Source organism: Bufo bufo, chromosome 3 (assembly GCF_905171765.1).
Source record: "Bufo bufo chromosome 3, aBufBuf1.1, whole genome shotgun sequence".
NCBI lineage: Eukaryota > Metazoa > Chordata > Amphibia > Anura > Bufonidae > Bufo > Bufo bufo.
The window spans coordinates 382,338,869-382,357,348 of record NC_053391.1 but is presented as its reverse complement, the minus strand read 5'-3'; the positions used below and the strand labels follow the sequence as shown (position 1 = coordinate 382,357,348).

Below are 18,480 nucleotides of genomic sequence, written 5' to 3'. Positions count from 1 at the left end.
AATTCCAGTCCGTCCAAAAAATATAACCTGTCTATTCTTATCAGTGGAAAATGGAGGACTGACCCATTCAAGGCAATGGGTCCGTCAAAAAAAAAACTGATTCACAACTGGTATGTCATCCATGTCCGCGTCCGTTTTTTTTCTACAAGACCTTGGTGCAATAAAATTACACTTTTCATTAACCTTCCTTTTTTCCCCCTGTCAGACAAAAAAAAGGAAAGACACAAGGAAACGCAACTGAAGCAAAATCGGACACGGACCACTGAAGCCAAATCGCTGACAGTGAAAAAACACTGTCGTGTGCATGAGGCCTTAACTAAACACAAGTTATGGGGATCAGAGTATAGCCATGCAAATAATCTTTTTTCCTATTAAAACACAAGGAAAACTATATAAGTGTGGTATCAGTGTAATCGTACTGAGCCGGAGAATGAAAGGTAACAGGACAGTTTTACTGCACAGGGAATGCCGTGAAAACAAAACCCATAAAGCTTTGATGGCATTGCGATATTTAATTTTTTCTTCTCAATTTCACCTCATTTGGAATTTTTTCGGCTTTCCACTACATTGTATGTACCGTAATATAAAACGGTGCCATTAGAACAAAAAACAAGCCCTCAAACAGCTACGTGAACAGAAAATAACGTTTTGGCTCCTTAACCCATAGGAGCCCAGTGCCGTACATCTACGGTGAACTGCTACAAAAGTAGAGGCATACATACAGGCACTTTATATCATTATTTACAAATAGTCTTTTGGACCAATAATTGCCTTATTTTTACATATGCCTCTTGTTTGTTATTGCTAAAATGTAAGTTTTTTTACATAGTATATAAAATGTCTTTTAAGCCCTAATAAATGGGTTTAAAACTCTTAGTTGTGTCGCATTCTTTTCCTCATTAGTTAGATATAATGGCACTGTTATCCTTCACAGTGCTCCTATGTAGCAATGGGCCGTGGCAGGCTGGTTGCTGCACGCTGCTACCAGCCCCCTTATTGTCTCTGTCCCTTGCTACTATAAACCCCTAAACTGGAGTCTGACATCATCTGGTAAGCCGCCCGATCTCCTTGGGCGTACAGTATGCCTTACAAAAGTATTGCATACAGAAGAGTGAAAGGTACTGATAGAATCAGCCTTTTACAGAATCATCAACAACAAAGTGATACTGTAGTATTTGTATCTGTCCATATGATGTACAACATGAGAAAGAAAGAAAAATCTTAAGATGACATTGGCACATTTTGATGACTGATGATGAACTTAAAGGCAATCCCCCAGAACCCAACCATCACATACAGAAGAGGTGTAAACGTAAAGGAAAGTCTAGTGCATAGTCACTTTCAGTGGAATAGAAAGGAGGTGAAGACGACATGGCTGTTCCTTTTAAGGATCATATCCCTGTGGAGACTGAAACTTCTGTAATAGAATGACACCAACAAAAGAGTTCACAAATCCAGTGGATGATAGGAAATACCAAGTTAAACAATATGGGGTCGTCTATGCTAACAAATGTGGCTGCCCCAAATTATATATTGTTAAAACCATACATGAACTAAGACTGATTTCAAAGCCCCTGAGTAGTGTAAACTCAGAAGCTGATACTGCCTTATCCAGGGATCTACACAGTGTACATAAAGGAGACATGAGCAGTCTCAAATTCTGGGGCGTTAGTAGAATTAAGCCTCATTTACACGTCAGTGATTTTGAGCCCAAACCAGGATTGGAGCCTCCACAGACATAAGGGAAAGATCTGCACCTGTTCTGTGCTTAGAGCTGCACCTGGTTTTGGCTCAAAATCACTGATGGAAATCACTGACCGAACACTGACGTGTGAATGAGGCATAAGTCTGGGCCCCAGACAAGGGAATGCAGATAAACTACAACAAGAGAAACCAAATGGATCTACTGTTTAAAATGTTTGTCTCCCTTAGGGCTGAATGTAGGATTCGCCTTCGCCTCATTTCTTTGATGCTGTTGGGATGTACTTCAGAGGAAATGATGGAAGGGGATGATAAAAAGAATGAGATTTTTTTTCTCTAACTATAGGCCTGGACCTATATGGAATGAATAAATAGCAACAGGAGTGGTGACTCCTATCCTCTCCCCCCCCCCCTTCCCAAATGAATTATGCCTGAAAGAAGTGTCATTGTGAAAATAGTATAGAAATAAATGCAATAGTAAAATGGGGTAAGTATAAACAGCTGCAAATATAACCTATTAAAGGGATACTTATACATGATTAACATAACCTTGTACTGGCTATGCTAATCCAATAAAATGTATCGTGCCCCTACTAGGATATGATGGACTAGTGGTCACTAGATTTTGAGTGCTGTGTACAAAGATGATGGTAAAAAATATATGTATATAAAAAAATTAATTGTCCTCTGGCCAGATTGTGAAAACGAAGTTAGCTATGCATTTATAATGCGTAGTAGTTATACACGATTATAAATTCTATGATTTAGTTATGAATCTGTGATTAATTGTTAATTAACAAACTTCTAGATAAGTGTATATACATAATGAAAACAACAATTAAAAACTGGAATAGTGACATTTTAATAAAATTAGTAAAATCATGTAGAGGTTGTCAAACATAATTATGAGGGTTGAGGAAATAGCTCTGACAATTGATCACGGTTTAAAAGATGTTTCAGTAATCATATCACTAGTTTAAAATATTTCCTAGAATAGTAATCATGTATTAATGATGACTTAAAAATATGAACTGCATGATTATAGGGATATTATCTTTATTATGATCGGGTGTATTTTTCGGATTTACCCTCCAATATTTTTGTTGTTTCTTACTACCCTAACAAATAAATAGTGAATTACTATTACTGCTCTCATGAGTAGAGGGACGATATAAGCAAAAATGTTACTAAAATAAAATCAATTAATGTGTGGCTACAAAGTCGCATTGTGGCCCTGGAATGGAAAAAAACATACTACTTTAACATGAAATGAAACAAGTATCCAGACATTCATCGATGGCACTAGCTACGAGTGTGGAGATTAAGCTTTCTGGCATGCGCAACAGACAAGAATGGAGCGATCTTGCTCTAAGTCCTCAGACATGCGCAGTTACTTGAGGGAGACGGACACAGTCTAAGTCTGAAGACATGCGCAGTAAAACTAGGAGACGGACATTTTTCTAAGTCCGAAGACATGCGTACCGCAAAGTTATAGATGGGAGGTACGGAAAGGTGAGTATGTCATCAGCAGAGGGAGGAGGACCAGCAAAATGCACCAATAGATGATCCCATAGTAAACTATGGACTAACATGCGAAAAGTACGCCCAAGGAGAGAGGGCACTTACCCGATGATGTCAGACTCTGAGGCATTAAAAAATCCATCCCGGCCATCTCAATCAATCACTGCCTGTTCCATAACGACGCCAGTGTAACTGGCGGAACATGTCGGGGGCAGAGTTTAAGGGATTTAAAGGGTTGTCTCACTTCAGTAAGGCCCCTTGCAGACGAGCGTTCCTCCCGAAATGATCCGCAATGCAGCTCCCGGCCTGACCTCCAGCCCTGCCGGAGTCACATAGCATTATATTGATTTATGATGCTATGTAACAGTTCTGGAATGTATTGGATAACACTGGCATAATGCTGCCAGTGTTATCCAATACATTCCACAACTGTAAGGGTTGACAAAGCATCATAAATCAATATAATGCTATGTGAATCCCGTCAGTGCTGGGAGGTCAGGCTGGGTGCTGTGAGTGGGACTCGCTGCGGGAGGAAAGCTTGCTCGTCTGCAAGGGGCCTAAGTGGCATTTATCATGTAGAAGAAAGTTAATACAAGCCACTTACTAATGTATTGTGATTATCCATATTGCCTCCTTTGGCTGGCTGGCTTCATTTTGCTATCACATTATACACTGCTCGTTTCCATGGTTACAGACCACACCTGCAATCACAGTGGTGGTCGTGCTTGCACAATATAGGAAAAAGCACTAGACTATTTTCGCTCCCACGGTCCAGGCCACAGAGAGGCTGACGCTTTTTCCTATAGTGTAAGCACGACCACCACTGATGGATTGCAGGGAGGTCTGTAACCATGGAAACGTGTAGTGTGATAGAAAAATTAATCCAGCCAGGAAAGGAGGCAATAGGGATAATCACAATACATTAGTAATTGGCTTGTTTTAACTTTCTCTACATGATAAATGCACTTACTGAAGTGAGACAACCCCTTAAGTACAGAAGGTGTAGCATTCTATAGATTTATAAGCGGTGGCATAACCTTTATAGTAACAAGGGACAGAGACAAATAAGGGGGGCTAGTAGCAGTACTCTGCACCAGCCTGCCAGCCCATTGCTACAATAGGAGCGCTGTAAAGATAACAGTGCCCATTATATCTAACTAATGAGGAAAATGCAACACAACTTAGTTAAACCTATTTATTAGGTCTTAAAAGACATTTTATATACTATGTATTAAAAGTTACGTTTTAGCAATAACAAACCAGGCATATGTAAAAATAAGGCAATTATTGGTCCAAAATACTATTTGTAAATAATGTACATCTACGGTGTTTTCATCAAGTGGGTGCAGGAGCCACTTGATTAGCAATAGGGGTCCAAAGCCTAACACAGGTATCCGGGCTTGCCTCCTACAGAAGCCTATGAGATCCAGCCCCTAGGCTGTAATGCATTGTAGAGGGGATCAGACCCCCAAAAGTTAAAGTCCCACAGTGGGACAAAAATAAAAAGTTTAAGAAAAGTGTTTTTCCTAATTTAAAAAATAAAAGTATCAAGCAAAAAAATCCCCCTTTCCCATAATATAAATAAATATAAAAGTGTAAAAAAAAATAGGAAAAAAAAACCACATTAGGTATCACATGATCCACCTGTCAGGTGAACGCCATAAAAAGGTTAAAGTAAAAACAGCCATTTGTTTTGGTCACCTTGCCTCACAAAAAGTGTAATTGCCAAGCAATTATAAAGTCACATGTACCTCAAATTGTACAACCAAACCGTCACCTCATCCCGCAAAAAAATCAAGCACCTACGATAAGACAGTCTCATAAAAAATGTGGCTTTCTGAAATGGTAACCTAAAAACACAAGATTTTTTTTTTCTTCGCAAAAATGCTTTTACTGTGTTAAACCTTTTACATATTGGGTATTGCTGCTCAAATATCAAATAAATCCAACCTTCAGGTAAATACTGTTAAAAAAAAAAAATAACAGTGCCAAAACAAACAAAAAACTTTTGTTACTTTGCCCCCAAAAGATGGAATATTGAATGATCAAAATATTGACTCAAATTTATGACTATCATGAAGTACAATGTGTCACGAGAAAACTGTCTCCGAATGGCTTGGATAAGTAGAAGCATTCCAGAGTTATTACCACATAAAGTGACACATTTCAGATTTGCAAAAATAATCCTGGGATTCAGGGTTAAAAGTGGCTCATTACTGAAGGGGTTAAAGGAGTAATAAACGAAAATGAAAAAAAAAAATTTAATCTCCATGGCATTAAGGGGTTATTCAGCCTTTGTGTAATTAGCGGCAGTGCCATACTCGCCAGAAGACTGACCATAACAACTGCTATGGGGGGAGGGGGAACCTTAGCTGTAAACCTTTTTTTTTTATTTTTTTTTTATTTTATTTTTTTCTGCTTCTGGACATACAGGTGAAACTCGAAAAATTGAATATCGTGCAAAAGTCCATTTATTTCAGTAATGCAACTTAAAAGGGAATTTGCATTAATGCAGCTTAAAAATTAGAATTTTGGTGAAAAGGTTCAATATTCTAGGCTCAAACAGTGTACACTCTAGTCAGCTAATTAATCCATAACCCCTGAGCAAAGGGTACCTCAAAATTGTGACTTTGGGGTTTCATAAGCTGTAAGCCATAATCATCCAAATTATAGCAAATAAAGGCTTGAAATATCTCGCTTTGCATGTAATGAAATAACGGAACTTTGCACAATATTATAATTTTTCGAGTTTCACCTGTAAATACATGGCATTTTTCCTAGGGGTAGCTCACTGGTTATATAGTTTTTCAGCTTCCATTAATTTCAGTGGTAACTGTATAAACTTCTGCACTGAGCCCCCCCTTGTGGTGGCTGCAGGTAGACCGTTTTATCATCTACAGTGGAAGGGAAGAAACAGATGGCTGTATGGGGGAGATTTATCAATGTACGAAATGTTGCTTGGGTACATGGGCTCTCTATTTTCTGAGTTAGTGTTTAGGTTTTCAAATGATGTTATGAATAGTGAAAAAAGTGTGTAATGTTATGGGGATTAATTGGAAGGGGGCAAATTAATACACGATGAGTTGAGTTGCTATCTTTTACATTGCTCATTATTTTCTCCTTTATACCAGGTAACAGAATTAAATGAACCACTCTCAAATGAAGAAAGAAACTTGCTGTCTGTTGCATACAAGAATGTTGTTGGAGCACGTAGATCTTCCTGGAGAGTAAATCAGCAGTATGAGCAGAAGACCTCTGCAGATGGCAACGAGAAAAAAATTGAGATGGTGCGTGCCTATCGTGAAAAAAATTGAAAAGGAGTTAGAAGCAGTATGCCAAGATGTACTAAGCCTTTTGGATAATTTCCTCATCAAAAATTGCAGTGAAACACAGTGAAAGCAAAGTGTTTTACCTGAAAATGAAAGGAGATTATTATCGATACCTAGCTGAGGTAGCCACAGGGGGAAAAGCGAGCAGCTTGTTGTTGAGTCTGTCAGAGAAGGCATACAGCGAAGCCCATGAGATAAGCAAAGAGCACATGCAACCCACTCATCCATCAGGCTGGGCTTGGCTCTTAACTACTCTGTCTTCTACTATGAGATACACAAATGCACCGAACAGGCCTTGCCATCTGGCCAAGACGGCGTTTGATGATGCCATCGCAGAGTTGGATACCCTCAATGAGGACTCTTACAAGGACTCTACACTTATCATGCAACTCCTGCGTGGACAACCTAACACTCTGGACAAGTGACCAGCAAGATGACGACGGAGGAGAAGGCAACAATTAAGACCTCCCGATAGACTGACAGCCGCACGCTGATGCTACTACCGCAGTCTTTATTTTTTTTCCCACAAGTGGGGGGTTGAGGGTGAGGGATGGGCCTAGGAAGGGACGACCTCCCCAGGGAAAGACCCTACTCACCTGTCTTTGATTGCCTCTTCGACATTTTGCCAAAACACCACGAGTGGAAAGTTAGACTGGCTGTGCTAGTATGGAATGGCAGCCAAACACTGGCACATGGACTGTTCTGTAGTTTAATAAAAGTGGCGCTGTTTTTATTTTAAGTTATCGCTAGACATATTTAGAAAGATTTACGAGTAGGAATACTTGAATGGAATGCCTTTTTTAAATAGTTTTGTGGTTCAGTAAGTTATTTTATATTATATTCTTAGCTGTAAGCACGTCTTGCCCTTCATGCTAACAGTATATGCCATATTTATTTAGACGCTGGTTGTGTCGTTTGTGCTTTACAACCACGCGCCCAGTTCTCTTAGCCACTGCCCTGCCAGTATTCATGCTAGCGAATTCCACAGTTTACCAGGAAAACTTGCCAGGACTTCAGCAGTCAGGTTTTGTTCATCCTTCTCTTTTTGGTAAGTCTATAAAGTAACTGAAAAGGTTAGATGATAAGTGATGTAACTTCTACCACCAAAAATACAATTTCTATGTAACTGACACTACTGCCACCGATAAGTAGCGTCTCGGTGCTGAGCGCTGCCTTGTAACGGTAAGTGTTTCAAACACTTTAATTCCTTTGGACGCGCTAACACTTGTGGGTGTAGTTTAATCACACGTTACGCTGCAAATGTCTGTTTGCAGATGTTTGAAATTGCAAATTCCTCCTAAAAAAGGTCTGCTTAATTTCATTTTCTGGCTGGTTTGATACGTGCAACCAACGTTCTAAACGTTCTAGTTTAGACTATTTAAATGGAACAGTATAGGAAGATTTCTTTTCGGGTTACGATTCTTTTCTAGAAGCCATAGGTAATTACAGGACATGTAACAAAAGGCTGTCGTCATAGTAGAATGTTTATTGCCTTACAATGGCAGTGGTATGTTCATAGCCAAAATCTGAGGCAAATCTGTAGCAGAATTCTATTTAGTTAATGAATTGACAGCAAGTGAAATATTTTTTATTTTTTTTGTTTTTGTTTTTTTGTTTTCCCCGTCCAATTATCAGTGTTATATTTATGTCCAGCATAAAAGTAATTTACTGGAATTACATTAAACTATTTTTTATTTTTTTATTTACTTGGCTGCTTATAAAACCACTGAAGATCCGTAAGAGGGCTCCAACGCAAAGAACGATGAGTAGAATCAAAGCAGCATTTTTTTTATTTTTTATTTTTTAATTGCACTTGCCTATATGAACAGTTTCTCCAATGAAATTACCTACAGCTGCATTATCTCAATACAATATTGTGGCATGCTAGTGTTGTATTTCTATAACGTAGCTTGAAATTAAATTATACAGTAGATGTTATGTATTCCTATGGCAAGCCAACTAGTCTTCAATTTTATTGCCTTTATTTTAAAGAAGCAAAAAACAATGTTCTCCATTGGAAAGTGAGGGTTTAAGGGGTAGACAACTGTCTACAGAGCTGTAATAGTTAACAATGGGTATGTAACTGGATGTTGCTATTGTGACATGCAAATATTTAATTTTTGATCTTAAAACAAAAACTTATGAAAAAAAAAAGAAAAAATGAAAATATATATAAAAATGGGTTAGATGGGGAGTGGAGGGATCATAAACACCAGTTTAGCCTAACCCTCAATGTCTGTGTAAGTCATGGTGAAATTCTAATTATTAATGTGTAAAGAAAATACTGTTTTTGAATAAGCCTTTGTTTGTGCTTCTTTGTCACCGTAATACAGTGAATTATTTAAGGTCTGATCAGTGAATTGTCATTTTTACTTTTTCACTTTGTTTTATAAACAAACTCAGTGTTTCAGTTCAAACATTTTTTCTCCCCATTTTTATTTTTTCTTTCCTTTTTTTGGCTCACGGACCATTTCTAGCAGTTTTTCTCAGTGATGGAATATCATGAATGTGATTCATTATGTAACTGTCGCACTATTGAGCAAATAAACTTACGGATCTGATGTGGGTGCTGCTTAAACGATGTGTGGTGGTGATTTTTTTTCTTTTCTTTCTTTCTTTTTCTTTTTTTTCCCCCCCTGGTTGGTGTTTTTATGTCAAGCTCAAGCGCATCTTTTCATGCAAGTTTGTAATTGGACTTCGGTGGCCAACCATGGTGCCGTCCAGCCCCCCCGAGGAATCCACATTACTGCTTTTTGCCTTTCCACAACTGTACTTGCTATTGTCTCAAATAGCAGCTAAAGGTGTATCCTAGCACTAGGCAGAAATCACGTGCAGCATCTACTGCTGGACCACACCATGAATGGACACACTAGAAGCGTCATTTACTATCCAGAAATATGCCTATATTAGGTGTATTTCTGGCGCAGATTGTAGTGCAAAGGTTATTTGTGCCTCATCTGTGACTTTTACCTGTCACAGCAGGTATAAAATGGCAGGCCCGTCTCATTCATCATTTTCTACGTCTGTTTTAGGCAGCTGGCTTATGTTTAGACTGGCTCTGGATACGTCTAAGTTTTGAGAAGGCCAGGCTCCTCTTCATAACTTTGGCGGATCCAGCTATAGGGGTTATTAAGACCAGTGTGTAAACTGCCAATCTTAATAAATGACCCCTATGGGTTTGCCTAATTGGGAGACGGGTGTGGAGATTTTCTCAAATCATTATCGGCAGATGTATACTGATGTGTGTAGAAATGACCATATCTTTACCGATATACAGTCTTGGGTATGAGGACTCTCCTCGCCTTAGCTGACAGAGGAGAATTATTGAAGAATTTCTTAATTTATAACTTCTAGGAGTGAATCAGAGTTAGAGAATTAGGGTATGGCTACACTGTGTGTACTTGCTAAGGTTGGAGGTTGCAGGCTAGTACCTGTGCTATCTACTGTACAAGCACAGAAGTAAGTATCATATTAACTGGTTAGAACCAAATTGTTCATTAAGTGGTTTTTTTTTGTGGTCACTTGGTTTAGTGGTTTACCGTGGAGACATTAATGAACACAGAATAAACAAATTGGTTCTTACAAGGTGATATGATGCTGCTAGGCATGCCGCCCGTCCAGCCGTACCCTTATAGGTTTGATTGTCTTTTAGACAGTGATGCCATAATTCTTAATTGAAACCAACTGCAGTTGCAGACAGGTTGATATGACATTGACAAAATTTAAGAATGGAATTAGCCAGTACTGCCAAACCACCCAGGCAGGAGCATTGGTTTACAGACCGGTCTTACTACTTATAAATAAAGCTGACACAAAGACATCAGTGTTGGATTGTAACAAAGTAAAAGCTAGTCTATTATTCCACATCTGGGTGCCTAAACAAGGTTAGAATTTCCAAAGGAAACACCTAGGTACTTGGGGAGAGGCGCACAGAGGCCTTGGTCGGATAGGGGAGATTTTATGGGGTTGAAAGAGTGGGGGGGGGGGGGGGGGGGATGTGCTCTCTTGTTCGAACTATTTTTTCATTAACCATACAAACATCAGCCATGATATGACGAACATAACTGATTATTTAATGGCAAGTGCACCTGTCAATTGTTGTGGTTATATTGAGCGCCAAATAATCAGTCCTTGAGTTATCGGAAATGGATAAAATTGTCAAATTAGAATCTGTACGACTTTTACAAGGGCCAAGTTGTGACGTCTATACAAATCGGTAAGAGCGTTTCAAAAATTCCATTGATTTGCGCGGAGAGAAAATCCTAGCCAATCATGGCTGATCCCACAGAAGAGCTAAAGAGGTTGGCCACTGCAATATTTTTTGTTTATTCACAGTATCTCTGTTCCTGCTCCTCTTGCCTTCATTAACATTCATCCATCTTCTTCTGTTTTTTTGGCCAGTACCTGTGCATTGTTTTTGCAGCTCTAGCACTGACATCACTGAAAATGGCTTCATAGGCTCTCCCCATCTTACTGGCATTGTCTGCTCTCATCCTGTTTTCTACTGCACAGGCTCCAATAAGCGTTAGGCAGTAGAATCAGTTTCCTGTCTCCGGTGTCTCAAGCGGCACTGCAGCAGGCCTTGTCAGTGCACACACTAGCTTCTCTGGCCAGTTGCACGCAGAGGCCCCAGCACGCTGTGTTTTTGTCTGGAGGCCAGAATTGATTGTACTGTGCAGACACCTAATGCTTATTAAGGAGTCTATGCAGCAGAAAACAGGATGGGATAGCGCAATGCTGGCAGGACCGGGGAGACTATGGAGCCATTTTCAGTGATGTCATATAAGGCCCCTTTCACAAGACTGAGTCTCGCAGCGTGTGTCAGGGGAGCAACTGTCCTGACCTCCCAGCACTGCCGGGGTCGCATAGCATTATAGTGATTTATGTTGCTATATAACATTTACAGTTCTGGGATGTATTGGAAAACACTGACATAATGCTGTCAGTGTTATCCAATACATTCCAGAACTGTAAGGGTTATACATAGCATCATAAATCAATATAATGCTGTGCGACCCCGTCAGTGCTGAGACGTCAGGACGGGTTCCCTACCTGACACGCTGTGAGTCCGGTGCATTGGACTCGCTCGTGTGAAAGGGGACTAAAAATGCTAGAACTGCAAAAACAATGCACAGGCACTATATAAAGCAGCAGCCAGGTCAAAAACCAACAGAAGAAAAAGAATATGCATGAAAGTTAATGAAGGCAACAGGAGTAGGGACAAAAATAGAGTGCGTAAACTAAGAATATCGCAAAGTGGCCAATCACTTTAAAAATATTATCCCATGAACATGATTAGAAGTATGGGGGATGTTATTTAAACTGGGATACCCCATGTTCCCGAGAAGAAGGGTCCCCAAGTGCCCTCTCTGAACTGAGCGATAGTGTGCATGTCTGCTTCATGCGCTTCTATGGTCTTTAAAATAGACAGGACTTCAGTCTCATAGAAGTGGACTGTTGGACCATCGTGCACTACCGCTTCATTTAGAGCGGGTACTTTGGGAGCCTTCAATCTTGGAACTTGGCATTGATTTGGATGTTACTTTAACATCATGTGTTACTTGATCATGTACCTAAACACTGTTGTAGGCATGGTACCAGTATTAACTAAGTTTGTGACCTCTTTAAGCTAGATATTGCACATATTTGCTACACTTCAAAAATTGCTCTGGACTAGTTTTAGGTACGTGACCGAGTTCAAGGTGATGTCTGGGCCTCCAAATTCCCAAGATTTCATTCCAATCAAGCATCTGTGGGATGTGCTTTAAAAGTATAATTCATGGAGGCACCACCTACAGAATGTAAATGATGGTGCCAGATACTATAGAGCACTTTCAGAGGTCTTCTGGAGTCCAACACAATATTAGGCAGGAGCTTAAATAAAAAAAAACTTTGAAGAAAAATCAAAATTTTCTTTGCATCGCCATTCTCTGACAGCCATAACTTTTTTATATTTCAGTCTACAGAGCTGTATTAGGGCTTATTTTTTGCAGGAAGAAGTGTAGTAAGTGGCACCATTTTGCTGGTACGTGCAACTTTTTGATCACTGTTCATTATTTTATTTTTTTTGGAGGGACAAGGTGACTACAGTGTCCTGTGTAGGAAATTTTTGAACACTGTGATACCCAATGTTTTTTCTTTTAATATAGAGTTATTTTTATATGTAAAATTGGGAAAAGGGTGATTTAAACTTTCTATTTTTCTTACACATTTTTCACAATAACTTTTAGCCTCCTTAGGAAGCTAGAACCTGGGATATTTTGATCCCTTGTCCCATTCACCCTAATAGATCTCTATTAGGGTGAATGGCATTCTGATGAGCTCCCTGCTGAGCTATTCCTAGTGCACAGCTTAGCAGGAAGCTTACTATGGCAGGCCTGGGAAACTCCAAGAGAGTCCAGGCTGTCATGGTAACGGATAGGAGCTCCATGATTTCACTGTGGGGTCTCTGTCTTGGTTCTGTTTTTATTAGTTATTTATGAAAATTACTTTCTTTTACTAAACTGCCCCAGTTGCAATGTATTCCCTTTTCTTCATTATAATCTGTATAGTAGTATGCATGTCCTCATACAGAGCGTCGACACATATGCGCAATTCCCCTCTTTGAATGCCATCATCCGATTCTCCTATGTTGGTTTGTCTTCTACAGAGCAGTGTGTACTCTGAAGAAGACACACAGTAATGGATGGAGAATCATACACTGAGAGAGAAACTCATTATACAGCTCTGAGCTTTTTCCCTCTTCTGATCAGCCTCTCCTCTATGTATACTCTAAGCTCACCTTCCTCAAGCTAGCTAGAGCTGGGCTCTCCCCCTGAAAAGTCATGATGTGGAGTATTTGTGAAGCAAGAGAGGAGGAAAAGGCAGTGATACATAATGATCTGCCTCTGCAAGCTGTATTCGTTAAAGGGAGAAAGCTGCAGTAGAAAGGACAGACACCCCTGAGCTGTGACGAGAAGAGAGCTGCAGCAGGAAAGACCGTGCCCTAAGCTGCCAGCCTGTAGAAAATCTAGCAAGAGTAAACAGAAGCAATGAATTGGAAAATCTCTAGATCCATGTGAAGTACACAACTGGCTCTAGCTTTGTTAGAAAGAGGTCCTGTACTATATTATGTCTAATTTTTCCCTTTCATCCTCCCTGACGGCATACCCTGAGAGAGGACCTGCCTCCAACCAGGTAGGGACAGGAAGAATAAATTTGACCCTCCGGCTCTTCCTCAGTGTCTTCCTGTCCCTCCAGGTGGGAGATGGATCATTCCTCATGGCACTTGCTATGAGCCCGTTTCTGTTCTAAGGCAGGCAGAGGCGGTAAGGAAAAAGGGAATGCCTTGTACACCTGAGGGAAGCAGGCAGCACCCGTGTCCTAGTTGGGTATTGAGGTGCTGGGGAACCCTTCAAGATCCCTACTCCTTACCTCCTGCTCAGCAAATCGGTAAGAGCGTTTCAAAAATTCCATTGATTTGCGCGGAGAGAAAATCCTAGCCAATCATGGCTGATCCCACAGAAGAGCTAAAGAGGTTGGCCACTGCAATATTTTTTGTTTATTCACAGTATCTCTGTTCCTGCTCCTCTTGCCTTCATTAACATTCATCCATCTTCTTCTGTTTTTTTGGCCAGTACCTGTGCATTGTTTTTGCAGCTCTAGCACTGACATCACTGAAAATGGCTTCATAGGCTCTCCCCATCTTACTGGCATTGTCTGCTCTCATCCTGTTTTCTACTGCACAGGCTCCAATAAGCGTTAGGCAGTAGAATCAGTTTCCTGTCTCCGGTGTCTCAAGCGGCACTGCAGCAGGCCTTGTCAGTGCACACACTAGCTTCTCTGGCCAGTTGCACGCAGAGGCCCCAGCACGCTGTGTTTTTGTCTGGAGGCCAGAATTGATTGTACTGTGCAGACACCTAATGCTTATTAAGGAGTCTATGCAGCAGAAAACAGGATGGGATAGCGCAATGCTGGCAGGACCGGGGAGACTATGGAGCCATTTTCAGTGATGTCATATAAGGCCCCTTTCACAAGACTGAGTCTCGCAGCGTGTGTCAGGGGAGCAACTGTCGGCGTGGAGGTCGTGGAGGTCCATGTGCGACCAGACACTCCGGTCCTTTGGTAAGCAACTCATCACGATCCGATTCCTTCGGCACTCACGATGACTCCACTGGAAGTCTTATGCGGCTCACGTGCGTTCCAGGAGGTACTTCTGGTCTGTGGAACGCACGCTGAGGGGAAAGTTCGGCCGATGATCTGAGGTCTGCAGGTAAGAGTATTTAAACGGGATCAGAGATGGTACAGTTAGGCTTCTTTCACACGGGCGAGATTGCCGCGCAGGTGCAATGCGTGAGGTGAACGCATTGCACCCGCACTGAATCTGGACCCATTCATTTCTATGGGGCTGTGCACATGAGCAGTGATTTTTCACGCATCACTTGTGCGTTTTTCACGCAACGCAGGCCCCATAGAAGTGAATGCAAGCGCAAGCAAGTTCGGATGCGGTGCGATTTTCACGCATGGTTGCTAGGAGACGATCGGGATGGGGACCCGATCATTATTATTTTCCCTTATAACATGGTTATAAGGGCAAACAATAGCATTCTTAATTCAGAATGCTAAGTAAAATAGTGATGGAGGGGTTAAAAAACATTTTTTTTTTTAACTCCATGGTGATGGATCATGTGACAGACCATGTGATGAGCGCAGTGACGTCACCACAGGTCCTTTTACTCAAAGAAGAAGAAAGAAGAGAAGCCCGGATGCGCGAACAAGTGGATTAAGTTGAGTAAATTATTTTTTTTTTACCCCTCCATCACTATTTTACTAAGCATTCTGTATTCAGAATGCTATTATTTTCCCTTATAACCATGTTATAAGGGAAAATAATTAAATCTACACAACACCAAACCCGAACTTCTGTGAAACATGCCGATTTTTCTCACGCGCGTGCAAAACGCATTAAAATGTTTTGCACTCTTGCGGAAAAATCGCGCATTTTCCCGTGACGCACCCGCATCTTATCCCGCCCAAATCCGTGACTCCCGTGTGAAAGAGGCCTTAAACATGTCTAAGCCGGGTCCTGGTCAGATGGAGTCCTCTCAGGGACCTACTATTGTAAGTAAGATAGTCTCTGTGAGGGGAATGCTGGTTATGTTACTTAAGCTAACCCCCTTGTACCTCTGTCTCCCTCTCTTCCTGTATGTCTGCAGAGTGATAAAGATGGTACTCAGAAAGCTAAATCTAGTCCAAAAACTAAAAAGTGTGTTATGTTCAGTTAAATTGCCTGATACATATAGCAAAAAACTCTGCAAAAAGTGTACCTCTAATATGGCAAAAGACCTGGTCTCGTCTATTAGAGAGGAACTAAGGGATGTAATTAGGGAAGAAATTAGATCTGCCCTAGCTGAAAATCCTGTAGTTTTTCCAGGGACATCTAGCTCAAAACATAGGGATACCAAAATGATTGTTTCAAGCTCGTCATCTGCAAATTCTGAACATGAATCGGATTCATCTGGGTCTGATTCAGAAACTTCCTCTTTCTTCTGAAGATGCAAAAGAGTTAGTCAGAGCAATCAGGGCGACTATGGATCTTTCAGATGAAAGGGTCCATAAGTCCGTCCAAGATCAAATGTTTAGTGGTCTGGAACAAAAGGAAAATAGTTTTTCCAGTCCACACAAACATGCAGGAATTAGTAAAAAGAGAATGGAAAACTCTGGATAGAAAATTATTTATCCCTTAATCTATGAGACATCATCTTCCTTTTAGTGAAGAGGATGAGGCCTTGCTAACAATCTGCCCTAAAGTTGACGTGTCTGTCTAAACTATTTAAAGGGGCAAATGCGCTTCCATTTAAAGACATGGGGATCCTAAAAGACCCCATGGACAAGAAAGCAGATCAGACTTTAAAAAAGACCTGGGAGGCTAGCGCTGCTCTATTCAAACCTAATCTGGCCGCCACGTCCGTTTCTAGATCCTTGAAAAGGTGGTTGTTACAGTTAGAAGCTCTCCTAAAAGAAGGAGCTCCTTATGACCCACTAAAAGACTCTTTTCCCTCTGCTTTTGAACACAGTAGATTTCTTGTCAGACTCTACAGCGGAGTCAGTCAGCAAAATGAAAAGGACGATTCCGGCACTTATTGTTCTTCCCATAAAATCTTCCTCTTTATTGAATCACATCATGTGCGGAACAGTATCACAAACAAGCAGTTGTTTACGCGTTTCGGAGACCTTCTCCTTAGTCGTAACAATGTGGTCTGAGAGTTTGGAAAAATTTAAAGACCCATGTACCCTCCCCCAACTAGTTGGTGGTGGTAACATGATGTCATGAATTGATCAACCCAAAGACTCACACCTGGAGTATCATTCTCAGTAGACATTAGTTAAAATAGCCCCACATGATGCTCTCCGCACAACCCTGCGCTTGGACTATGCATATCGTAGCTGGAGGCTTTCACATATCAAGAAAGCAAGTACAAGCGCAAGGTGTGAGGAAACGCATTGTGTGAATAGGGCATATACAAAATATCAATGACAGATAAAATATACAAACATATAACCTGTAGAGAACTCTACATGCGAAAAATGGGTAAAAAGATGGATTATATATGGCCGCAATCTTCAAGTTGTTATGATATAAATGGACGTGTTGGAATTAGCTTGCAAAACAAACCATGATAGACAGACATATGATCTAGTATAACATATGACAAATAACATCCAATGGCAACTGGAAAATTAAATGGTTATTGGTAAATATACATCAATTCTTTCTTTTGGTTGAGACCTGTTGGCACCCTTGTATTTAAAAGGAAAATCCAAAAGGCCTCTCTCAAAAGTATTTCCTTTTGATGGTCCCCTCCCCTGGCTGGCACTATTACCTTCTCAATTGCAAATGCACGGAGGGATCCCATGTTGCGGCTATGTGTGTGGATGAAGTGTTTAGCAGCACCAGAAATATTAAGGATAGATGGATTTGAGATGTAGTTCAGTATATTCAGTACAGTATATATGTTCTAATATTCGGTTTTTGAACTTAAGTATGGTGCTGCCAACATACATCAAATCACACTCCAGAATGGGAAAACATCACGGTAAATCCTTGGGTATTAAATATTATTGCAAAAGGTTACGATATTACCTTTGTCTTCCTCCTCCCTTAAACGTCTTCAGTGTAACCCCAATTCAGAGATCGGTCTTCTTACAAGAAAAAATGGAATAGGGTATTCGGAAGCTATTAGCTCAAAGAGCCATTATCCCGGTTCCTTTCTCACAACAAAGAAAAGGACTATTATTCAACAGTTTTTCTGGTAAAAAAATTGGATGGAAAATTCCGACTATTAATAAACGTAAAAAGCCTGAACAGGTTCAGAAAATACAACAGATTCAAAATGGAGACTATAAGATCCACAATAAATCTGTTAAAAGAAGGAGATTTTTTTTGGCATCGATAGATCTAAAAGATGCATATTACCAAATTCCGGTGTGCAAGAAATTTCTGAAATTTCTCCGCATAGCAGTTTTTTTGGGGGAAAAATGACATTAAAAAACGACAATTTCCAGTTCCAAGTACTACCTTTTGGCATCACCTCCACCCCAAAAGTGTTTACCAAAGTAATGCTAGAGCTGGTGGATCATTTAAGAAGGCGAAACATCCTAATTATTCCCTACTTGGATGATCTGTTAATTGTACGCAACTCAAAACAGACACGAGAACAATCTGTTCATAACTTGTCAGACAGAAAACGGAGCATTGTGCGGATGATAATATAATTATATAAATCACAGGGAAAAAAATGCACCAAACGGATATGCCACTGACTATACTAGCTAGTCATACAAGCAGATATTAAAAGCTGAGACTTTTGTCAATATATTCCTGTCAGGAACACATCGGAGCCCATCATGCACCACGTCACGGTCTCTCAGCATGGCAAGGGTCCTACCA

General features: G+C 40.4%; 1 protein-coding gene across 1 annotated transcript in view; it reads left to right on the top strand.

Moving 5' to 3' along the window:
* The window catches only part of YWHAG (tyrosine 3-monooxygenase/tryptophan 5-monooxygenase activation protein gamma), a 37,305-nt gene extending 28,176 nt beyond the window's left edge, over nt 1-9,129 (top strand). Inside the window, 6 exon segments of the mRNA XM_040424726.1 lie at nt 6,354-6,527; nt 6,529-6,600; nt 6,602-6,776; nt 6,779-6,825; nt 6,827-6,949; nt 6,951-9,129. Coding sequence (XP_040280660.1) covers nt 6,354-6,527; nt 6,529-6,600; nt 6,602-6,776; nt 6,779-6,825; nt 6,827-6,949; nt 6,951-7,013 — 654 coding nt within the window. The 3' untranslated portion in view covers nt 7,014-9,129.
* Nucleotides 9,130-18,480: the final 9,351 nt, after the last annotated feature.